We start from the raw sequence: 26238 nt of genomic DNA, 5'->3' as shown, positions 1-26238 counted from the left end.
ATCACAACTACAATGAGTTCCCCACCCCTAATAGAATGGCTAAAATCAACACAAAAAACAACAGGTGTTGGTGAGGCTGTGGAGAAAGGGTAACCCTCTTGCACTGTTGGTAGGAATGCAAACTGGTGCAGCCACTCTGGAAAACAGTATGAAGGTTCCTCAAAAAGTTAAAAATGGAACTATCAAACAATCCAGTAATTGCACTACTAGGTATTTACCCAAAGAATACAAAAATCCTGATTCAATGGGATACATACACCCAGATGTTTATAACAGCATTATCTATAGTAGCCAAATTATGAAAAGCCCAAGTATCCATCTATTGATGAATGGATAAAGAAGATGTGGTACGTATACACAATGGAATATTACTCAGCCATCAAAAGGAATGAAATCTTGCCGCTTGTGACACGGATGGAGCTAGAGAGGTTCAAGCTAAGTGAAATAAATCCATTAGAGAAAGACGTATACCATATGATTGCACTCACATGTGGAATTTAAGAAATGTGCAAAGGGAAAAAAGGCAAACCAAGGAACAGAGTTTTAGCTATAGAGAGAACAAACTGATGGTCAACAGAGGGGAGGTGTTTGGTGGGATGGGTTAAATAGGTGATGGGGATTAAGGAGTGCACTTGTGATGAGCACCTGATAATGTGTGGAAGTGTTGAATTACAATATTGTACGCCTGAAACTAATACTCCACTGTATGTTAACTAGCTGGAATTTAAAGAACAACTTTAAAAAAAACCTTAAAAACATTTATTTTCATTTTTATTAATCATTTTGAGAGAGAGAGAGCACAGGAGCAGGGGAGGGACAGCGAGAGAGAGAGGGAGAGAGAATCCCAAGTAGGCTCTGCACTATCAGCACAGAGCCTGACACGGGGCTCAAACTCACAAACCTCAAGATCTTGACCTGAGCCAGAGTCAGATGCTTAACCGACTGAGCCACCCAGGCACCCCTAAAAAATCCTTTTTTTAAAAAATTGAGAATGAAATTAGTCATTTTTTAGAACCTAGGGACACTAAGCATTTACAACTATATATTTAAAATTGTGATAATTTTTTGTTTGTTTAAAGATTTGTTTAGGAGAAGAGACCACTTGCAACAAGGGGTTGTGAATTTTGTATATGATGATGTAAGTATTCTGGTATTTACACTGTTCCCTAGATGTGTTCATAATTGTTAAAAAAATTTAAGAGGTCTCTGGTACCAGTAATGGGAATAATATATTTTATAGACCATATTCCTTTTCTGAATTTATCAGCTAAATGCAAATAAAAGGTTAAATACTTGTATAAATATCAAGTTGACATTATATTATAAAGGTACTTCTAAATTTTATGACATGTTTTTGGCAGTTTACCTTTCAAATCATTTTTAAGGGCAAAGCTACCATTTTTATAAAGAGTAGTTTATTTTTTGATAATCTTCAAGAGGAAATTTTCATCTATGATGATAAATTATGAAGCTGTTCATTTCTCATTTCAAATGGTTGCAATTAACCTGATTCCAGTGTTTTTTTTTTTTTTAATTGAAACTAATTATATTTCACATGTACTTCAATGTTTCAGGGGTTTTGTTTTGTTCTTGTTATGAGGAAGTTAGGGAGTCAACACTTCCCTGCTAGTACATACTGGTTTAAATTACAAACCTTGGAAACTTTAAAAATTTCCCCTCTTGTGAAAATGTTTTCATGGAGTGTAATTAATCAAAAGCAAAAAGCCTTTTTTTGTTACCAGCTGATGATTTTGCTTATGTGTTAGTTTTTGCAGGGTACTATGGCAATTTGAATGTCTAGAATTTGAAAGCTGAAGAAATACTGTGAATTTTTTTTACTTGGAAGATATGAACTGGACTACTTTGAATTTAATGCTTTTTTGGCTTTTCCATGTTTCTACCTTGTTATAAGTCTGTCCTATTTCTGTGTGTTTTTACTTTAGTGCATAATTTAAAGCAATACAAGAAATGTTTTTGTATTTGGAATAGTAGTGCTTTTAGGAAAGCTGTTCACTTAACATATCTTAGTATCATAAAACATTGGTATATGATGAATTGATGTAAATACCTTTTAGCCTTAATTTTCAACATTGTAAATCCAGAAGAATGTATTTACAAGATAGATTATATAAGAAGCCAAATGTGAAAGCCTAGATAAAGCTAATGTATACTTACCTGAAGGTTACAAATTATACATTGAATTTTTTTTCCTCGTTGTTGGTTTTGAAGGTGAACTAGAAGAAGTCTGGATTTTGTGCCATATTTGTAGAAGGGTTTCTTTATTCCTTGATTGCATAATTTAAGAAGAGAAACTCACTGGTCTTTGCCTATGAAGAAGAAAATCGTAGTTCCTAAAATTTTGTATTACGTCACCTTAAGTAGACGGCAAATTAATATATAGAGAAATAAGGCTATAGGAAGCATTTTTTTCCTTTATTTTTTTCAGTGTATATTTTTCTTCAATATGCTTTATTATCTTCTGTGGAAAAAAAAGTTCTTAACAGAACATACATTTTCTCTCTGCATTTTTTTTTTCATTAGTGATGACCTAGAGGGCCTAAAATGGCATCTTCCTTTTAAATCTAGACTTTTTGGAAGTGACACATATTTTTAATGAGATGTCAACATTTCAATGTATTCTATTAAACTAAATTGTTTCATATATAATGCCAACTGTTTACAAAGTTAAAAAAATCAAGTAATCTACCAATTTGTTTAGATATTCAGAAACTGTAAGTTCACCTTTCTTGACAACATTAGCTGCAGGTTTTGGCATTGCTAAACTGGCAAGTCGTTGAATGCAGGTGTATAATGTGGGGGGTACTGACCACAGCAGGCACCACACCCTGTTTCAGAGTGGCATCGCTGTGGAGATTGCAAAGTGGTCATCACATCCTTAGCATTTCAGATCCCTGATATGAGCTGTTGTAGTTAATCCTGCCCCTTTCCTTGCAAACACTCTTAAGTCTTTCTTAATGAAGATTTGAAACACCATGTGTTTTTCTTACACCTTAACTGAATGTCTTCCAGCTTCAAATGCGAGTACAAATTGACGTAATTTTAGTATGACTGATGACCACATTAATTATTCTTTTTAGAAAATTCCGGGTTTCTTAAAGGATGGAGGATGAATGGTAGCATCTTGAAAAAAAAAAGTTTCATAAACTTACAGAATTTTAAATCCACTTTTACTTTCAACAGTCCTGGAAAGGAAGTATTGGGTAGTCATTCTGACGTTATATTTTTATATAATTAGTTGTCAGATTCATTTGGTCAGCAGTATAAATGTGTGAATAAATAATCCATATACTTTTGTCCTCTGGCTGCTAATTTTTTTTCCATGAACATATATTTGATAATGTGAGAGGATGTTAACTGAGGTATAAAATAAAATACAGTATTCTAATTAGAAGTGTTGTAGAAGAAACTAATGTAAACACACTCTTACATCGTTCATGTTGAATGAGGATGATAATATGACTCAGCAGCCTGGTATCTTAACATCCAGCTTATAGGTAATTGCATTGCTGTACCGTTCTGACGTCAGTTATAATTTTTCTTGCTTGTAGGCTAATGGTTGAGGCTAAAAACTTTAAAAATGATATATGATAGTATTCATTTAAGTTTCTGCCAAATGACACTTTGTATTAGAACTCTTCATATGATTCTCTAACTCGTCCTTTTCCAAAGGTGTTTCTGTGAATTTTGGTCATGGTCAGTCTGTGAAGCCGTTTCAGTGACCAAACATATTTGGGAAATTCTCACCCTTTTCAGGGAGCTTGATAAAGCCTAAGGTCCATAAAATCCTGTTTATTTCTGTTTGACATAGTTCCCAAAATTTTTGACCACAGAACTCCTTTCTCTAGCAGAACTAATTTTCCATGCCAATCCAACTTGTCAGACAGTTCTTTTGCACTGTCCATTAACTAGATAATCTTATAAAACGTTAGGCATAGAGGATATTTTAGATGGAGTTTTTATACTGAAATGCAACTCACTTTTTGATGCTTTAAAGATAATTGATGTAAACAGACATCCATTACTAAAGTAAAAATTAAATAGTCTTATGATGAACAAGGACTGGAATATGAATATAGTATGGTAGTTTGTACTGGTTAACTCACACCCAGTTTTCTTGTAAAGAGGAAAATACTGAATAATGTACACTCTTAACATCTAAGTGCTTTTATTTATACAGTAAACATGTTTCCATGTCATTTTGAGAATTTTTTAATAAACATTCAAATAGCTTGCTGTAAAGTTTTGTATCATACAAAATCTGTTAACATATATGAGATGCTTCAGTTCAAATAACAGTGCAGTAATTCACCTCCGCCTAAAAAACTGCCAAATGGTTCAATGTCAGATGTTGCACTTCTATTTTGAGTGGCAGTTTACACCTTTTCAATTATATCAAGGGGAAATAAATACTGTTGGAATCTTAATTTGGTCCACTTTAAAGTAATTTCAAGGACTGTGCTCATTTGATCTATGTAAGCATGCATTCAGAAACAAAAAGTAATTTAAAAGTGTCAAATAATATATTTATTTCCAGAAAAGGTATTCACCCTGGAAGAAAGTAGAATTTATTAATGAAGTTCAAAGTCTGTGCAGTTTAAAAAATGACAAACATCAATTTATAATTCTTTCTCTAAGGAAAATATACAAATCAAGTTCACTTGTACTCTTCCGGCATTACTAAACTGGACAAACTAAATGAATACAATTTGTCAGAAATGTGCTTTTCTTTTGTACTTTTGACAAATTCATAGATGATATGTTTTCTCGGATTTGTAGCAGTTTTCTGGGAAATTAATAGGAATAAATTTGTGAACATCTGGTAATTAAATCTAGTGAGTAAAAATCCAAGACTTCTTTCACGTTAGCATTTTTTCTTTTCTTTTAAACTTTAAAATGCAGCCATGGGTGTTTTATTACTTTGAAACTTGTATTAAAAAACCACATCTTTTTGATTTTGTAAGCACTTTGAAATAAATGTACAATTCTAAGCTATCATCTAAGAGTATGTCTAGACTTTATAATAAAATTAGATGACACAAAGAAAAAACAAATATTTAAAACTTCTGTTATAGTGATGAATGCAGAGAAGATTTTAAGTGAATACTGTTTAGGTAATTTGTAGTATAGAATAAGGTTACAACATCATATATGTCCATATATTAAGTTAAATATTTCCTGTAATTTAGAATACTGAGCACAAAACTACTTTCCAGCAAAACATTAGGACACTTATGAAAAATTTGTCTGGCTCACTATCAACTCATTATTTGGATGCTGGGAAATCTGTGCTTTTGTTTCTTGCCATTTCTTTTTCTACTTGTTTTAAAAAACTTATTTTACCGGCATCTAATAAAGAAAAGAGCCTTATATTGCTTAACATTCCTTTTACCCAGGTAGCTTGGCAATGTACAGCTTTGTGTATTATTTTGTGAGCATTCAGGAATAACTTCAGGTGTGCTTCTGTAAATCTGTAGAGTAAGTAGACTTTGGCAGCACTCCTACATTACTATGATGCACCAGACAGTTAGGGGGTGAGGAGGGTCCTTGCCTATGTGCTACTTACATTTCCAACCCTTCCACAACATCAGAGATGGTGGCGATTTGGAAAGCTTACGGGAAATGAGAATTTTGGCTATGTCATCATTTAATAGCTATATTCAGAGACAAATATGCCAGGAATTAGTACCTTCATCAGATAACACTGTTGGGGGGGGCGGATCCCAACATTTTCCCTTAAGCATGAAAATATAAATATGTGCTTTACAGATACATGCAGTCATTTGCATTTTAGCTGGCTATATTTAATCACATTTATATTGCTATGATAACTGAAATTTCAAAAGATAACCTGAACAGGTATGTATGTTCCAGAAACATACTAAACAAAGATCCATATTCTTTTGAAAATTATAGGCCATATCAGAAAATTTTCAGGTTAGCCGAACTTTTGGATGCATATTTAATTTCCCAAAGCTATCTAAATGCATCACCCTCAAATCTCTCTTATGGCAAGAGATTTTAAGTTTTTAAATAGCTTATTCATACTTTGATTCTTTTTCTAATCAGCCTCACTTAAAGATGAAACAACACGTTTGTTTCTGCTAATCTATATTTGATTTGGTTTTTCATTTATTAAATAGCGAAATGTTCTCTTGGCTTCTTAAACCTAAAAAAATGAATGGTGGAGAATCTAAACCACTAAACAGAGTAAATAGTCCTTAGCTTAGAAAATGCCACATTATGACCAAATGATTTTGTGCAAAAGGTTTCTCTGAAGATAGATGCTTTTTCTTAAATAATAGATAACTAATTCTAGGGGAGGAATTAGAATATATGAAACATAGGCAAATGAAAATAATGTTATCTGGATATTTTCATTCTTGACGAAAAAAATGAACCATCCACGCATTATACCAAATGTGTCCCATGTAATTTGAAGCCTGCTCAGTTATCAGAAATTTTCAATAATGGAACGGTAGACGTTTTAGTCAATTACCACTGTGTGCTTGACAGTCAATAGTAAGTGAAATGTTTTTACAGTTCTTCAATTTTAGACATAATGCTTTTACCACCCAGTCCAGTTTACTAGTGTCCCAGTGAACTCCGTAAAACTGTAGTGGCACTGTTGCAATTATGGGATTTCGTGAAGTACATCAGCACCACCATGCCTGTATCTAGCACTCTACCTAGTAAAATGTTGGAAATAGTTGGCTTCTCTAATAAAAGCTAGCTAATGAGATTTACTTTCTTTTTCCCCAAAATAATTTCTTTTACAAATTCTTGAATTTTCATGTATAAATAGATCAGAAAGTATATGCTTCGTTCTTAAATTATGTATATATACTATATTTTCAATACAACTTGTACACTTTTAGCTACCAAAAATCTGCAACCATTTTTACATGAAATTTACATTTTTCTTATTTACAGTTATTTGTAGGTTATTGCAAAACTAGTTGTGCAAGTAGATTACACTGCCAATACCACATACCAATCTTTGAAGAAAATATTTGCTAAAAAATAAATATATCCGCACAGAGTATTTCAAAAGCGTCATGATTTCATGCTACATTATGTGCATAAAGACTAGGAAAAAGTATGTGTTTTGGTAGATTGTTTCATTACATTTAAAGCATTCCAAGGTACTTACTACTTAACCAATGTGAGTGAACTTCTTTTTATCAGATGACTGACATTTTCAAATGATTACACACATTATTTTTTGAAATGTATTATTGAACTGGCAAACATTCTGGTATATATTTTTCTATCAAAATCATAGAATGCAAATTTCAGCTAGAAGGAGGTGTGTCTAATTAATCCCTGGAGATGAAAACTAGGGATTCCTCGGTGTTTTTATGTTTGGAAAAAGGGTGCCATATTCAATGTTATTGTAACATTGTATCTTCTGAAGAGACTGTGGAGGAGGTAAGTATAAGATGACCAGTCCTTAAATTTTACTCCAAAATAAATGAGGTTGATGAGATGGTGTGGAATTTTCTTACATATACTCAGAATACTTAATACAGTGTCAATACAAAAAGTATATGATTTAAGTGCTAACAGGTGTGATTATTTTTCATTTAAAAATGATGCATACAAGGGAAACACCAAAAGTGAAGATTAAACATACAGTGTTTTAAAACCATAGGTGTACCAAATTATTTTGTATCTCTCAAAATATAAATTAACGAAAGTCACAAATGTCATGACTTCATGACTACCGGTTAGGAATTCAGCTAAGTTTTGACATTAGCTTCTCAAGAAAAATCATGTTAAATTTGCCACTTCTCATAATAAATATTTTATTGGGAGCATTTCTCTAATACTTGCTACTCATTTAAAAGTTTGATTTTGATTGCTAAAACAATGAAATCGGTCAGTTGATCATATGGTTCTGTGTTCTTAACATTGCATTCCTACAGATGTTTCATCCTATTCATAGTGATAATGTATTTTAAAAAATGTCTTGTTAGTCATCTCTCTCAACCTCCACTTAATAGTTTATATAAATAGGCCTTGTGATAATTTCTTTTCATGCTGTCAATTATTAATAATTCATGTCTTCCGTGAATTTTCTGTATTGTATATTCTTAGAGCAAGTGTATTTGTACTACAGAACATGTAATGAATTATTCTAAGGTTGGGCACTGATCAGTCACAACAACTAATACCTTACAAAGCATTTTAAAACATCCTTTTAGTTTTTAAAATGGTAACATCACTTTGTTGTAAGTTAAGTGGAACCCAGAGACAGAAGCTTTGAATGAGAACACTTAAGAAGTGAGGGGGTGAGGGGTAAAGTACTGCATACCTAGAAAACCATCACAACTCAAATATATAATTCTATGGATGTTGGACACCGACAATTTTTGACAAATACGGGGATGCTATAGCAGAGGATAGCTTTCCTAACACTGGTGTTCTCCTACTCTGAGTAAATAGATCTTTGAGAGCCGTGTGAGAATCACTGTATAGATTTGTGTCAGAGTGGGAATGCTGTCAGTTTTGGGTAGGGGAAGGAGCCATGGAAGGTTTTCAGAAGACCTAGGTCATGCTACGGCACTGCCACCCTAATGACACTGTATTTGTGATGATGCACAAGTCACATGAAGAGCTTATAGTTACACGGTGCTTTATGGTTTACAAAGCACTTCCATATACGTACTTCAGAGGCTCCCCAACACTCCTCAAGATATTTAAGACATTGCCTTCATAATTTTGGCTACTGGGGCTCACCGAGGGTTTGTCCTAAAAGTGGAGAAGGTAGGATTTTAATTCAGGTTTATGACACCAAGTCTCTTGCCATTTCTACCATTGCACACTGGACTTAGGCAGGCAGTCTGTTTAGCGTATCTGTGCATGATGGTGTGGGCCTAGAAGCCTGCAAAGGACCACTACAACTATAAATTCTATTTTCTGAGAAAATAGAAAGTGTATTTTCTTTCAACACTATTTTGAAAATGCATTTCCAAATACCCATCTGGGAACTACGTCATGGATCTAAAGAGGGGCTTCCCCAGTGAGCCGGTCTTTACAGACCAATTTTTAGTAGTACTGAATTCAACAGATCACTGATTCAGAGTACACAGGTTTGTAACAATGACATTCATACTCTCACTATCATTATAAATAGTATTACTTTAAAGCTAAAAACCTAACAGTGCAAAATGCAATTAGAGAAAACAATAGGCTACTCTTGTGTCTTCTGAATCAAAACCTTCAGTCTTGTTAATGGATATTTAGCTGGAGGCATAGCACATTACAGAAAAGCTTTATTGTGGAAAAAATTATTTGTCTTCCTGATTGTTTTTAATATCGTGGTCCTGGATGATAATCAAAGAATCTAGCATTTAGGGGCACCTATGTGTGCCAGGCACTTTACTATATGTTATCTCACTTCTTCCTCAAGCTTCTTTGAGGCAGGTACCATTATCTCATTTTTACAAATTCAGGAAAAAGACTCAGGGAGGTTAATTAAATTGGTCAGGGTCACACAGCTCTTCATGAGAGAACTCCTGAGACCCACGTGGGTCTGACTGCAGAGCCCATGCTCTACGTTAGTGATTCTCAAAGTTCTTGTGTTTATGGAGATCATATAGAAGAGGGCTTGTTAAAAGATGATTGCTGGGTTCCACCTCTAGAGTTTCTGAGTCAGTAGGTCTGGGTGGGGCCCATGAATATGCATTTCTAGCATGATCCCTGGCTGTTTTAGTACTGCTAATTCTAGGCCTACATGGGAAGACATCATCATCTGTCTTCCAAGTGCCTCTGAACTTACATGATAGACACATTTTTCTATCGTGCAAAAATCAAGATCTGAAATTTTTTGTAATTTATAAAAATTTTGATTTGCAGTAGGAATCTCCTCAAATACATTGATTTACTTTTGGTTTCAATCATGGATAAGCAATTTAAAGACTACTATGTTCTAAATCAGTGTTGCGACTCATTTTTAATAACTAGATCTCTCACATTCCTTTTTTTAATCATGAAAAGCCTTCAAGGGAAAGATTTACCTGTTAGAATGATTGTTTTAGGTATGCCAACGAGGTGATAAACTTTTTCCTTTGATAATATATGAAGGGATTTTAAATGACATCCGGTTAAAGAAATGGTTCTTTTAGGCTTTTGGGAACCACTGTTAAAGATAAACCTCCAAAAGGACCTGTAAGCAGCTGTCATATACATATATCCAACCTCACACCAAATGCCACTAGGCCCTGATACGATACCCATATCTTCTGACTGGAAGAGTGGGAAAATTCATCTCTGATGACCAATCCATTACCATGGACATAAGAAAAGGAGGCTGTCCCAAATTTGCCCCTGCCTTCTCATGTCTGTTGAATGGGTGAATTTTAATTTAAAAATCCTGCAAGAACATTGCTTCAACATTTTTCATTCCTAGTTTCCTTATCAACTAATTAGAACATGGGACTCCTCTCTAAGGTAAAATGATATGTCCCGCTCTCTGCCCAGCAATAACAGCAGGAAAACAACTCACTCAGATAAACTTCAGATTTTAGATGGAATTTTATTTAGGCCTGGGAACCAGATCTCACTATTTTTAGGTGGAAAGCATCAGTTGTATTAAGTGCTTCGAATTACCTAGGAGGACAGCAGTGCTCCTACTGCCAGGACTGATGGGCAGTCAACCCTGCCTCTCAGGAGGATCGCCAATGGAGGGGTCAGACTGTTGGCCACAGCAAGCATGACAAGTGATTTCAGGCATTGGACCTTTGACTGGGATAAGGAGATGCATTTTGTAAATTAAGATAATTGCTTTGGTCATCTCTAAGTCATTTTAACCATTGAGCCTCTGACATTTCTGCCTAACTAATCACATGTTAGCTTTTCCAGGCTCTTGTTAAGCTAATATCCTAGAAGAGGGGAACTTCTTAATCCTGTCCAATTCTCTGAGACTTAGATTTTAATATCAAAGAATTATTTTATGTCAAGGCATTAAGAGGAAGAATGTTTGTCTTATGCAAAACTTTAAGCAAGCTGGAAACTTGTATACTATTCCCCATCTTTCCATTCCCTCAAGCTCAATTTTTATTTATTTATTTTTTTTCATGCTCAGTTTTTATAAAGAAGTATAGAGGCTTTATGTGGGATTTTATGCACGTCACAGCAAGTGTTGGAGCTGAAGCATCCACTAATCAAACAATCAGATCTAAATTCCTCACCTGCCAAATCCTCTACAAATGACAGTCTCTGGTGAATTCCTTCTGACTTTCCCTGGAGCTTAGGCTGGCAATCCTTATGAAATTTGTTGCAGCTGCAAAAATATGCCTAAATATAGATATAAAATCCTCAAATAGTCCTCTGAATCAACGTTAGCCATTTGTCTCCCCCAGCTAGGCACCCATAAATGTTTGTTGAATGAAGGAAAGAAAGCATTAGTCCTTAAATTTGTATCTGCCTAACACCAAATGGTTTGGGAAGCTAGTTAAACTTGTCCTGTTTTTTACTGAATTGACTAGTCATTTTGTCATACATACTTTATCGCTTATGTTTTCTTTTTTTTCGAACATTTAGCAGGGATAAGAATATGTTCACGCCTACAGATTGCCTCCCACACATGTGACCATTTAAAAATATATAGGGGGCAACTTAAGGTCACTTTCATCATTTTAAATAGTGCAATAGCTTTGTAAATTTAAAGGAATTGCTTATATTTGAAACCAATAGTGTCAAAGGTAAAAGTAAGTCAATAGATTATATTTCTATCCTGGAGGGATGGAAACTAATCCATTTAATAATGTGCACCGATATAATATTTCTTTAAAAATATATGTGGGTGTAAGAATTATTAAAGAAGGAAGAAACTTGCAAAAAATTTCAAGATTTCGTTCAGAAGGAAAGGATATAATAGATCAGCCCAAAATAAAATTACAATTGTACTCAAAGGAATTGAAAAATAAAACTTAAGTAAAATTTGACAACTCAGAATCTTAAATTAACTTGCAGTTTTTTCTGTATCCTGATTTTATGAGAAGCATATCGTACCCCCTCCGAAAAAGTCTAACAGCTAAAGATATTAAAATATATTCCATTGTATGTTCTGATATTCTGGGGTCCAAATATATTCAGCCCAATTCATACAGAATGCATTTTCATTTAATCTTTGATTAACAAATGTGTTTGAGTAACTGAACAAAACAGAAATTTTACTGCTGGTGTCTTCATTTCCTTTACAGGCAGGTACAAGCATATTGTTTTTCCACAGCTGGGATTAAATCGAAAACCGTGGAACAACATATGCTCAAATGGGAGCTAGTTTTGCCATGCAAATCCACTGGGTTGCACATTTTTAAAAAAGAACCATGTGTGTCCACTCTTTTGCTCCAATTCAGGATTGCCCTAATATATGAATCAGAGGAAAGCTGTAGATATCACTTTGTGTCAGTCACACCTTGGCAGTTCTTGAGAAGACTCCCCCTCCTCAAAAAAAAAAAAATAATAATAATAATAAAAAGAGAGAGAAACTTGTTTCTACTTGTTTCTAAATATGCAAGGAAATGTGCCAGTGAGAAACATGTTAGGTAGTTTGTAAATGCAGTTAAAGACAGAATTTTAAGTCGAAAGTCCTTTTTGTCCTCATTAAAGCTGGCCTATATTCATGTATTTGGAGATGGACACCCAACGTGGTCGAAGATTCAGAACTCTAAAACTATTTTTTTTTTCAGTGTGGTGAAATGGATGTAATTAACTATAAACCTCTCAGAACAGAAGGGTATCTGTTCTGAGTGACTTAAGTTCCCTTTCTACCCCTGGAACTTCCGTGAGTTTAGGATCTTCCATGATTTGCTTCCATGAACAATGTCACCCCTTGGTTTCTTGCTTGGAAGGCATTTTCATAACAAAGTACAGATTTAGTAAAAGTAGTAAGTAGGAGTCTCCATGCAAGAGAAATTGGAGTTTCCTAACATGCACATGATTTAAAAATAAATAAATAAATAAAAATAAAATAAGATGCCTGGAGATGCTGGCAGTTTTAACATTTGGAACAAAAGAGTTCATATGTATATTTACATCCTAATTGCTCAATTTTACCTTACAAGCTTCAATTTAGGAAAATATACAGTACTTTTGCATATAATGGTACCTTGTGAGCCCCTGAGTCAAGTAGAGAGGATTTAAATACAAAAAAAGGAAAACAGCCATTAAAAGCACTTACATTGTATGTGGAGTAAATAGTACAAAATGATTATTTCCCCGGAAGACCAGGATCAGAAACATGCCTATGAAGACCCAAGATTCCTACAGTGCTTAGGGATGAATCTGTCAAAGAAGGATGCCTAATTGGATGAAGGTAAGTTTTTCTTTGCCGCGGGTGAAGCTCTAAAGAGAGATCACTGTCTTGTTTTAAAAGTGAAGTCAAGTTGTCTTCCGAAGCTGTGTTCAGATGCACCCCACTTGAGAGGGAGTCTTTGGATTTAAGTTTAGATTTTTCAAGGTCTAGAAATTCAGGACACTGAGAGAAAGACAAGAAAACACGTTTTTACAGTTCATTTGGACAGATTTCTAAAATTACACTCACGAAATCAAAATACGTTTTATTTCCCCATTAATCTATATTTGATTAGTGGTATTAACCAAACTTTCCCTCCCAAGGCCGGATCAAGGCTTTGGAGGTTGGGCATCAGTTTATCCTAAACAACCATTCTAAGAACTTTAATTTTGCACTGAAGCCAGATCAGATTCATACAGATACATACATACATACATACATACATACACACAATTTAACATTGAGTTTGAGTTTCCAGATGAGTTTTAATTCAAAATTCAAGACAAAACTAAGATCAGAAATGTGTGTCATTTGGTGACTAGACAGTGTAAGGAGGAGAGGTAAAAAAAACAAAGGAAAATCACCCATCCTTGGTCAGAAAATATTACCTAAATCCACTGAAAACAAAGAACAAAGTACACAGTTTTGCAAGATCGGAGACATTCAAAACTAGCTAGGGATAAAAAAAATTATACTTTCATATCTCAGAAAGATTTCATTATTTTCTTTCTTCACATTTCTCCCTGTTATTAATGTAGCTTAATTTCCCATAATATTTTGCACTAAATTTCCAAACTTCTAAAAAAAATCTTACAAGACTGTGCTGGGTCCACCTTCCTTAGAGTCAGTTTGGCTATTCGGCTTAAGTAATTAAGAATAATTTCCCATGCAGACCTTCATATTAACATAAGTCAAAAGGTCTTAGAAGTCTTTAGGGGCATCTGGGTGGCTCAGTCCGTTAAGCATCCAACTCTTGATTTCAACTCCGGTCATGATCTCATAGTTGGTGAGATCGCACCCTGAATGGGGCTCTGTGCCTACAGTGGGGGGCCTGCTTGGGATTCTCTCTCTCTCTCTGCCCTTCCCTCTCTCTCCCAAAATAAATAAACATTTTTTTAAATTTATTAAAATATTTTTATTAAAAAGACCTTAGAAGTCTTCAGAGGCGAGATAAAGGACACTTTAACATTACTCCTTTTACTATCATGGGGATGTGAAAAGCTTAGAGATCTCAGGTGATGGGTGGGGCACAAATGAGATTACTAGTCTGATCTCACTGGAACCTCAGATCCTCTGTGGACAACTGCTCTTTCTCCTCCCCTTACTTCCTTCTGGAGACGGTGCCCAAGAGCACCTCTTGTCACCATAGTAAATTACAGACCATTCTTTGAAGTGCTTTTTGGACCCAAGGCTACAGCTTTCAAAGCTCTACCATATATAAACTCAAGCAGATTGATTCTTGAAAATAACTTTTTCTTAGGGGGGAAAAAAATTACTAGGGGTTTAAAATCATTCTTTGAGGTCCACTGTTCTCAAACTTGAAATAAACATAACCAAGGGATACGGGCATTTTGTTTCAAAGGGACACATGCACCCCAACATTTATAACAGCACTATCAACAATAGCCAAAGTATGGAAAGAGCCCAAAAGTCCATTGATGGATGAATGGATAAAGAAGATGTGGTATGTATATATATATATATATATATATATATATATATATATATAGGAGTATTACTCAGCAATCAAAAAGAATGAAATCTTGCCATTTGCAACTACGTGGATGGAACTAGAGGGTATTATGCTAAGCAAAATTAGTCAGAGAAAGACATATATGACTTCACTCATGAGGACTTTAAGATACAAAACATGAACATAAGGGAAGGGAAGCAAAAATAATATAAAAACAGGGAAGGGGACAAAACATAAGAGACTCTTAAATATGGAGAACAGAGGGTTACTGGAGGGGTTGGGGAGGGGAGATGGGCTAAATGGGTAAGGGGCATTAAGGAATCTAATGAAGTCATTGTGCACTATATGCTAACTAACTGGATGAAAATTTTTAAAAAAATTTTAAAAAATGAACAGAAGAATTATTGGGGGGCTGGTTTAAATTCAAATTCTAGGGGCTATTCCCAGAAATTTAATGGAGCAAAAACAGATGGGGATGAGACCTTTATTTTCCCATAGCACCCTAGATGATTCTAACTCATGTGGTCCCCAGAAACACCCAGAGAGAGACTCTCGTTTATACAGCATCTACACTTACTTGTGAGGAAGGACTGAAACTTCGATCAGTCTTGATGGATGCTGCTGGATGGCTGGATCTCATCAGGCGAATAATGGGTCTCTGATACTCCGCTCCGGCAGTTACCATACTGTAGGCGGGGGGAACCACAGTGGTTTGTTTCTGCAGCAACTGTAAGATGGTCTGGATGTCAGCAGTCATTTGGGATTCAAGTCTGCAGGACAGACACAAATGGGGGAAGACAGTCCTAAAATAGTCCAGGATTGCAAAGCATTTGAGAAAATTCAGTACCACCAACAAACAGAATTATGGCCCTGCTTTAAACAAGAAGGACAGGAGAGGGAGCACACAGATTCTCTCCTGGCTGATGCTCACTTTCTGTGTTCCACTAGTGGTTCTGATAAACACCATTGCTTTCCTGCTTTCCTGCTTCTTTAATAAGATCTTAATGGAAAAGCAGCTGAATTGAAATAGACTACATTTTTACCAACCTTTATTGATTTCAAATGTAAAACATACTGAGAATCCATTGTTAATGATAATTTTCTTTGCTTTTTAATCAGGCTTTGCCAGTTTCTTCAGAACATTTTGTTTACTCTTTAAATATGGACTTGGTAGCACATTTCTTTCATAGCTGCAACAATTGTGTAATTTCTTATGTATTTCAAGTTTACCTTTATTTTACCTTGTTTCTGTCCTATTCACAGTATTGCATGTTATTCATTGTATTCTTTTTTTTAAAAACAAATTTAAATTTACCTATTTTGAGCGGGGGAAGGAGGCGCAGAGAGAGAGGGAGACACAGAATCCAAAGCAGCCTCCAGGCTTCAAGCTGCCGATGCAGGGCTTGAACTCGTGAACTGTGGGATCATGACCTGAGCTGAAGTCGGACGCCTAACCGACTGAGCCACCCAGGCGCCCCCCATTGTGTTCTTTATTGTTAAATGCTGTTAGATGCTAAATTTCTAACCAATTTACAATTCCAGGCCTTTGGCATTTAAGAAACAAACCAAATATACAAGTTCACTTGCTTCTATGACCCATCTGGCTTGCAAGATGCCAGTCTGATGTTTTTTTCCCCAAAGCTCAGAAGGATCCAACTGGCCTGTTAAATTCATTCTCATTTTAAATTAAAATTCGAAGGAAAATAGCAAAATACAATAGGACTAATTTTCTTTTTTTGCATGTGTTAACAGCACTTTAAAAAAGGAAAGTTTGTGGGCATAAGAACAGAAAATTTGGACTGTATGCATCTTTAGAAAACTTTAAATCTTACTTGTGCTATTTTGTCTCTGAATGAAAGATGCAAAGGGAAGGTAAATTTTACCAAAATTTTAAAATCATAGAACTAATTTTGTCCAATTATATACATGCTGCATTTGTTTGTGACATTTGAAGTGGAGAGAACTTAGTCTTTGACTTAAGAAAAGGTTATTTTGTTTTTCTTTTTAGTTCTTAATCCTGCCACTACAGATCTTCCTCCTGAGAATCATAATAACATCATTCGTACAGGTTTTCTATACTTGGTATACTTAACCATATAGCTTCCTGTCTTCTAAACCAAAAGCTATAAATTATACATGATTGTGCCTCACAAATGTCAAAACCATACACTGAAATGAGACAAAAAAAGGAGTTATCGACCAGTTTATTTATCTACTTGTTACCTGTAGGTCTGATCTATTTCTTTATGGTGCCAACTAACTGGAGAAAGCTTATTATTTTGTTGTCATACGTCAATTTTTCCTTTCATTTCTCAAGCTCCAGTTCAAATTTTATCTGCACCCGAAACTCTTTCCATCTTGGACTCATTCAGAATTCATTTCTCCCTCCTTTGCACCCCCAAAGAAAAGTCTGCAAACAGACTAATGTTTAGTGAGTGGCTTACAAAGTATTTATTACATTGAATATAAATGGACTTGGGGGTGGGGGATGGAATAAAAATTTCAACACATGGGATTCAAAATGCAACAGAGAATAAGAAATCATGATACTGTTTTTGAGTCCTTTATCAAACAGCAGTGGTCTCTGAGAAACGGGATCTTAATATCATGGATTCTATTTGAATAGTCTCCATGAGGAAGAAATCTGTTGGAAGGTGGGTCTTCAGTAATGGCAATGTACTACCGTAAGGGGGATTCATGCATGCAAGAGCTCCCTGTGCAGGTGAAGTAGCAGGTGCAGGGTGAGAACTGAGACTGTGTGGACCACTTCTGTCAACCTGACTTTGTTGTTTGTTCCGGGAAAACCTTGCCTGAAAAAAATAAGACTAAATATAAACTTCACTTCACTTCTTCAGGAAATTTCTATAGACCAACTCATTGGAGACAACAGTCTGCTCATCTGAACAAATAATTTGTTTATCAAACAGATTTTATTTATTCAGATTTGCTTGAAGATCTTCACCTCACTGTGTCCCTCAACCTGGATTATAACAGCATGAACTTTGCCCAATTCCAATTAGTTCCCAGCCTTGAAGGGCCCAGATTTCAAAGTCCTAGGAATGTCCTACTTCTTACTTCCCCTCCTGAGACACCACTTAGGCTCTTTCAAGATAGCATTCTCTCTTCCTGCAGTAATTTTGAATACTTAGTTTTTGTTTATTAACTGGTTATCTGATATTTTGGGTAGTTCAGTGCAATGGCTTGAATGTTTATATACTCAAAATTCATATGTTAAAATCTTAACCACCAATGCAATGGTGTTAGGAGGTAGGGTATTTAGGATGTGATTAGGTCATGAGGGTGGAGCTCTCATGAGTGGGATTAGTGTCCTTATAAAAGAGACCCCAGAGAGCTTCCTTCCTTCTACCTTTTACCATACGAGTACACCCCAAGAAGATAGCCACCTATGAATCAGGAAACCAGCCTCACCAGACACTGAATCTGCTGGTACCTTGATCTTGCACTTCCCAGCCTCCTGTGTTGTCAGAAATGAGTCTCTGTTGTTTACAGACCACCCAGTCTATAACCCGGTTTTAAAACTTTTTTTTTTTTTTTTTGCTCAATGAAAGGTACCGAAATATGCCACTTTGGCATATTGATTATTTGAGTTGTAGGCACATGAAAAACAGAAAATGCGGAGAGAGGCTTTCTCTGAACTTCCCTTATCTTCCTAAAAGCAGATCCAAAAGGAACTCAACTGTGATAAATTCACTCCTCTCGTATTTCATCAGCAAGAGAAGATTGGCTCTTGTCACAAGAGAAAAGACTGGAAGCCGACACCACACTGAGACAAACTTTTTCACAAACTATCATATCTTCTACCTCTTCTTCTGACTATCCATTTACCTTTCCTAAAAATCATTTACTCTCCTCTAAGAGGCCTACGTCCCCCTACACTTTCCCTTAACAAGGTGGTGTCTAATCCCGGATTCTAAGCGACCTTGGGGATTTACTCATTTTCCTCTGTATATCTCCCATGTATACATGAGGGCAATGTGTTAAATAAACTTATTTGTTTTTTCTTGTTAATCTGTCTTTAATTACAGGGGTCTTAGCCAAGAACTCAGAAGGGTAGAAGGAAAAATATTTTTTCTCTCCTACATCAACATAACTATTCAGCTGCATAAAGTAAATGCATTCATGCACTTATTTAAAGATCCACAATATACCAGGCACTTTGTTGGGCAGGAAGGTGAAAAGGAGAACATGATGATGATATACGTAGAATCTAGTCTAAGGTGCTGAGAGAAGCTGACCACGTAGGAAGGAAAAAGAAGGAAGTACATAAATAAGTATAACACTAGGTGAAGCACAAGCTCAATGCCATACTAACGGCACACACGCAAATTGCTCTGGATGATCTGTAAGACATGAAATCATTATTCAAAGCTTTTACATGCTCCAGAGCTCCCTACCTGTAGCGTGGTCAAAGCTGGGCGCTTGTTAGAATGGAGTTCTAGATCTACGGGACTTAGAATCTGCATTTTAATAAGATCCCCAAGCGATTCCCATTCACTGTAAAGTTTGAGAAGCCCCGTTTTAGGATCAAGTGCTATTGCCCTAAGTATGTATGTCTGTAGACATAATATATAAATATGTAAGAACCCTCCTTTTGGAAACCTTTAACCCTACATATAGTTTAATGGTCATTAAAGCAAGAAAGTGGTAGCAGCAAAGCTGATTCAAGATAGACCCATTTATATCTGTTCTTATTGCACAGTTTGCTTAATATGAATATTTGAAGGAGACAAACGGGGTTGTGATTCACAGTTCTACATTCGAACAGAATGCTGAAGCTAAACAGGGCAGACCCAATTCCAGAAAATGTCCCAGGATTCCCGCTCAAAGTCAAAGTTTGAGCTGAGTTACCCTCTTCAAACTTGTTCTTTATACTTTTGCTTTCGTGAGTAAAGTGGAGGAAAGATGTTGGAGACGCCAGTGCGGTAAAAATGTAATATTTTGGATTTCAAATCCAAAAGAGGCTAAGCTGAGTTAGGCCATAAAATGTTTGTTGAAAATATTGGAGAGAAATAGAAGTAAGTCAAAGTGAGAAGTAGGTCAAAGGACATATAGATGCTGGGACTATGTCAAAAGAGATGCCAAGATAGATTTTTTTAAAAATATGTTTATTTTGAGATGAAGAGACAGAGAGTGCACACACGCGCATGCACGAGTCGGGGAGGGGTAGAGAGGAGAGGGGGAGAGAGAATCCCAAGCAGATCCTTAACGCTGTTAAGGCAGAGCCTGATGTGGGGTTTGATCTCATGAACCGTGAGATCATGATCTGAGCCGAAATCAATAGTTGGACACTCAACCTATTGAGCCACCTAGGTGCCCTAGGAGAAATTTAATTGTACTTTAGAGATGAAAAGTTTCATATAAAAATCATAATAAGTAATGTAATAAGATAACAATAAAAATTATTATTACTAATGGGCTATTGCAAATCAAATGCTCCTTGATGGGTGTGCCCTTAAGAGTTTACACTTTTGGCTCCGGGACATATTGAAGACATATGTTTTCAGTAATCTCCGACTTATCTCAGCAGCAATGATTGGTACCCCTGAAAAGGCAACTAAAGGGATCCTAACACCTTAACTTTAATCCTGAAGAAAGGACTAAAGGAAGTAAATATAAACTAGGAGAATACACTCAGGAGGAACACCAATAATAGAGTTCATTGTTCATCAGATTTTACCTAGCTGCTGGTACAACCCCTCCCTGTGTGAGCATGTATAGTTTCCACGTATCATATCTTAGTCCTTAAATACCATTGCAGGTATGTATGAGTCAAAGACAGAAACTGAGGCTAGAGAACCATAAACCCTATACATAGTTAAGTAGCAGAGCTATGACCTTAATCTAGGCTAACCACAAGTATTTTGTAAAGAAATCACTGCTGTTCCTGTCAATTCACTTATTCATTCACTCATTTTTATTTATTTATTTATTTATTTATTTAATTCACTCATTTTTATATCCCCTCAACAAGTTGAACACATTTTATGTCCTGGCAGTAAAGAAATGGACAATTATTTTCCCTAAGTCACAGGAATCAAAAAATTCAAGTCCAGAGATCACACATATCAATTTTTATGTGTGTACAGTATATATTTTTGTGTATGTTGTGGCTAAAGGATCAATGTGACTTGGTAAACAAGGCAAGGAGAGTAAAAAAGCAAATGTATTAATTAAGCCACTAAATATGCTTCTCTGACCAATAATAAGTATTACCATGGCAAGTTCTTATACTTGAATTAGGGATTGCTGACCCTAAGTAAATGACACGATACTTTAATCTTCTCAGGTATGTTTCAATTTTATAAGACTTGCATTTGGCACTTGAAAATGGTGTATGGACCTTAGCACCAGGAGGTTTTAAATTCAACTAAAATCCATGAAAAGACAGACTACAAAATAAATCTTTAGCTCCTGCAATATTTTCGTACTTTTGTTTGAAATGAACAAATTTATTTGAATTTACAAACCTGTAGATTTTCTATTTGTCTGTTTTAATTCCTAATTTATTTTTTTGTGGCAATGTATATGTGTGTGTACACGCATTTTAATGTGCTTACTGTATTGTTTGTCTGTATTCATTTCTGGCATAAACATTTAAAAAAAACCATGAAAGATAGATATAATGGATAAAGCACATAGGAAACATTAAGCAAGTAGTTAGTAAACCAGGAGCTTATGTGGTGTAGGCAAAACTCATAGGACGTGTTAGTTAAGTATAGATAACGAGTAAGTATCTTGCTAAACGTGGAGAGAATCCATAAGGTGTATTAAATACAGACAGCATGCTAGGTAACCTGTAAGACCTTCCAAAGATAGAACAGAAATAGGATGTAACAAACGAGAGTGTGGCTTACAGAGACAGAGATAGAAACAACAAATTATTCTCAAGTCAACTCAGGACAGACAACTGTCACCCCCAAATTTGGCCATCCAGTGGTGACACACAGCATAGGCTCACTCCAGCTCCACATGGGCTTTACCTACAAAGAGCAAATAAAATACATAGTTGTTGAGCAGACTAACTGGAGAGCCACGGCTATGGCTGGCATATCCAGCCTTACATCTCCGTGATAGAGCAAGTGTGTGTCACTGGAACAGATTTTTTTGTCTGTGGATGCTTTGTGCAAACTGCCACTGTCATCCTAGACACCACACATCGGGGCAGGATGATGCAGCATATATGAACATGTCATAAATCAGGATTCGGGTAGTGTGTTCCTTTTACCACGCTTGCACTTATTAGAAATGTGTTAAGTATCTCATCTAGCTTTCCTCAACTCTCATTGTATGTTTTTTTTTCAATTTTTAAAAATTTTTTTATTTTTTTATTTTTTTATTTTTGGGAGAGAGACCCAGTGAGAGCGGGGGAGGGGCAGAGAGAGAGAGGGAGACGCAGAATCTGAAGCAGGCTCCAGGCTCTGAGCCGTCAGCTCAGAGCCCCACGTGGGGCTTGAACTCACAGGCTGCGAGATCATGACCTGAGCCAAAGTCGGACGCCCAACCGACTGAGCCACCCAGACGCCCCTCTCATTGTATGTTCTACATTGATTTAGTAAATTGTGTGATTTGAGGATTTTAGTTTAATCCATGAAGCTTTTCGTCTATGAACACTGCCTTGCCTGGTGGTGTATTCAGAGGCTACGTTTGAATCAAGGTCAATTCCCACGTGAAGCACAACTAAAGCAGTGATATCATACTCAATCACATGTTTTTTTTTTCCTGACTTAGTGACCAGTTTGATTTTACGAAATCTACACAGATTGCGTTAAGGAATTCCATTCTCCTTAAAACCAAAATTCATGCCTCATCTTAAAAGGGTATAGATCAAAGACGGAGGGAAAATGGAAAAGATCTGGGCTTCAACGTTGTGATATTTTTGATTCAAATACATTTTTCACATATTGACTGAATATCTAAATGTTTAAATAATTTTGTCTATACTTAAAAAAAATGCCATCACACATAACTAAGTTACCAGAAACAACCAAAAGTGTAAAAGCAGGATTAAAAGAGGGTGTTAGTAAACAAGCCAAATATGAATTATTTTGAGGAACAAAAAGGATTTTTCTTCAGCAGCTGGTGTGGGTGATATACTAATTTTATGACAAGTAAAGAAAAAATAGGATTTATGTTGCCAGAAGCATGACGTGTTCTAAATAAATGCTCCTTGCAACACAGATTAATAATTCTGTCAACTTGCAGCCTTATTTTAAATAAGTGAGCATATATGAAAACTACGAGATTATGGTAGTAGGAATTTGCTATTTACAAGGAGAAAAGCTAGACCCCACCAAGGGTTTGAGTGATGCTCTCTCTTTGCCTTGCCGTTACTTGTACCTGTTAAGTTGTTCTTGAAGCAAATCTAATCTTTGCTCCACTTCCCCATAAGTGAGGTCACTTTCGGTTTCAGAGATCCCCCAGGCAGCTCGCTGAAGTGCTGAGGGGCTAGACTCATCAGCCTGAGTCTGCGCGTTTTCTTGCTCCCAGCTTCTGGTGTCAGCGATATCTGTGGGAAATAGCAAGATGGATGTCAACTTCTTTGGGTGCCTCTTTGCCTCAATAATACAGAGACTTCTACAAGATAAGCAGGAAAGGACCTCAGAGTAGAAGCCGAAAGACCCAGGAGAGTGATTCAAGGACCTGTCCAGGGGCCACAACCAATTGGTAGCTGAGTCCTACCCTCACCCTGCCTGCCACCTCCTCTGTCCATTTCCATATGAATGAACATACAGGAGGGCAAGAGTTTTGAACTGTGATTTTGTCTCTGGTAGACAAATTAGATTACTTGGGAAGAAACAGCATATTTTGCTTGTTTTACTGCACCTTGCTTTGTTGCACCTCATAGATCCCGGTTTTTACAAATCAAAGGGTTGCGGCAACCCTGTGATGAGCAAAAGTCTATGGGCTTCATTTGTTTTTCCAACAGCATTTGCTCACTTCGTGTCTCTGTGCCACATTTGGGTCATTTTTGCAATATTTCAAACTTTTTCATTATTATTATATTTATTACGGTGAACTATAACTAGTGATTACAGCTTGCTGAAAGCTCAGATAAACTTCAGCATATTTTTAGCAATATAGCATTTTTTTTTTTTAAGTACGCTTCACACCCAGGGCAGAGCCCCATATGGGGCTTGAATTCACGACCCTGAGATCAAGACCCGAGCTGAGATCAAGAGTTGGATGCTTAACCGACACACCTCAACAATACAGTATTTTGTAATTGAGGGATTGTACATTGTTTTTTAAACAAAATGCTATTGCACATTAAAGAGTGATATTCACTTTTTTTGCAGTTGTCTGCAACTGAACCTGCAATCTTTCTGAGGTATGCCTGTACTGCTTTGCCTTGCATTTAAGATTTTAGGGCCGTTCTCCCAGGATAATCAGCATGCTGTGTGATTCAGAATGGGCCCAAGGAGAAAGCCACAGAAAAGTGCCGAGCTTCAGGGGATTCCCTTGGGGCAACTCAACTCAAAGTGGAGCCGTTAAAGATGGCAAGGGCGTTAAATGTCCTGTAGGCCCACTACATGTTTTTATCTTTCCTTGTAGCTCCTTCTGCACTGCCCTTTACTATAGTCACGTTAATTTCCAATATGCTTTCTTGTGGCGCTTTCATTTAGAATATTTTTATGTTTCCATATTTGAAACATACCGCTTATCTGTTCAAGTCCACTTTTCAAGCGCTCTCAGTGTCTGTTATGTCCCAGACACTCTGATAAATGTGGAGGAATTTAAGGCAAAGAACACAGACCCTACACCTGAAGAATTTGGTAGCAAGGTTCTGATAGTTTTCATACAGAGATTCATCTGTTGATTAATCTTTTAATTTACAGCTTCTCTTACAGCTTCTTTCTTACAGCTTCTCTGTGCTTGCAAGTTATCACTATCTGAGGACGGATGTAATATCTTACTTTTCCTCTCATTTATATCATATACTTTGATGACTTTTGCTCTGCTTTCTTACCCTCTACATTCCACAAGAGAGCATATAAAATGATTAAAGGGTTGGAAAATAAAGCCCATGAAAAATTACTCGTGGAGCTGGGAGTTTATTTCAGGGATAAAGAAGAAGTGACATCTTCTCACTGGGAGGGTTGGTAGGAGGAAAAGAGTATCTAAAACTGGTCTTCATTTTCACATGGAAATAGATTTGAATTATAGAAAGTGATTTTGGTTTGATAGAAAACCTTTGTTTTTCTTTTCTTTCTTTCTTTTTTTTTTTTTTTTTTTTGGACACTAGCTATGATTAAATGCAGACAAAAGTTATATAAACTTAAGGAATTTATATCCTCAGCTATTTAAAAAAGTGGGTAGAAAGTAACTGATTTGGGAAGATTAGGTATGATTCTAGAAATAAGGAACAGGATTTGCAGGGCTTCTTGTAGTTGCTTTCCTGCAGTTTCTCCAAAAGTACAGTCAGATAGCTCAGAAGCATCCCCTCTCTTTAAGGAGCAGAAAGATCTCTGTATTCTTTCTTCATGCTTTTTTTCTATCATTATCTCTTTATCATTGAATACACAGAAATTTCTCTAATGAGAGGCCTACAATTGCTGTCTCATTTGGGTGAAACTGTACCAAAGGAAGCAGCAGCTTCAAAAAAATTTTTTTAATGTTTATTTAATTTTGAGAGAGAGCATGAGTGGGGGAAAAGCAGAGAGAGAGGGAGACACAGAATCTGGAGCAGGCTGTAGGTCTAAGCTGTCAGCACAGAGTCCGACGTGGGGCTCGAACCCACAAACTGCAAGATCGTGATCTGAGCCGAGGCGGCCGCTTAACCAACTGAGCCACCCAGGTACCCCAGGAATCAGCATCTTCAAAGACAGCATTAGAAAAATAGAAGGTCGGGGTTCCTTGTTCTCTTGAAATGGGCAACAGATCTCATAGAGCTTGATAAGCATTCCAGAATGGCTCTTTGTGATTAAGGCTTCTTAGCCTATGAGATCTTTGGTGTTTTGTTTTGTCTTTTAAAGGGACAGTATATGATTTCTTTTGATATTTTACCAAACACAACAAAAGGAAAATGAACCTAGAAAAATGACAGTGCTGAAGTTTTGGGTAATAATATATCAGCAGATTTTCATTGAAAAGTATGATTTGCCATTCACAGAATTGTGACTCTATTTAAAAGGAAAAACAATAATATAATGTCTTAGTACACCAGTTTTTCAATTTTGGAGCAGCAATGTCCAACATTTAGGGC

General features: G+C 36.1%; 2 protein-coding genes across 3 annotated transcripts in view; one reads left to right on the top strand and one right to left on the bottom strand.

Annotated features, from left to right (window-relative positions):
- The window catches only part of GCA (grancalcin), a 29539-nt gene extending 22086 nt beyond the window's left edge, over positions 1-7453 (top strand). The window contains exons 7-8 of one of the 2 annotated variants that reach the window (XM_049615586.1): positions 1080-1138; positions 7304-7453. In XM_049615586.1, the coding sequence (XP_049471543.1) occupies positions 1080-1138; positions 7304-7321 (77 nt within the window). In that variant the 3' untranslated portion in view covers positions 7322-7453. Of the gene's footprint in view, positions 1-1079; positions 1139-1766; positions 2367-7303 lie in introns of those variants that run through there. The other variant, XM_049615585.1, reaches the window with a different exon arrangement.
- Positions 7454-13228: 5775 nt separating this feature from the next.
- KCNH7 (potassium voltage-gated channel subfamily H member 7) overlaps positions 13229-26238 on the bottom strand; it is a 141312-nt gene continuing 128302 nt past the window's right edge. The window contains exons 11-13 of the mRNA XM_049615587.1: positions 23373-23541; positions 15592-15784; positions 13229-13504 (exon numbers count right to left, since the gene is read on the bottom strand). Coding sequence (XP_049471544.1) covers positions 13238-13504; positions 15592-15784; positions 23373-23541 — 629 coding nt within the window. The 3' untranslated portion in view covers positions 13229-13237. The remainder of the gene's footprint in view (positions 13505-15591; positions 15785-23372; positions 23542-26238) is intronic.

The sequence above is a fragment of the Panthera uncia genome (assembly GCF_023721935.1).
Source record: "Panthera uncia isolate 11264 chromosome C1 unlocalized genomic scaffold, Puncia_PCG_1.0 HiC_scaffold_3, whole genome shotgun sequence".
Classification (NCBI taxonomy): domain Eukaryota; kingdom Metazoa; phylum Chordata; class Mammalia; order Carnivora; family Felidae; genus Panthera; species Panthera uncia.
This window is presented reverse-complemented; position numbering and strand designations above follow the sequence as displayed.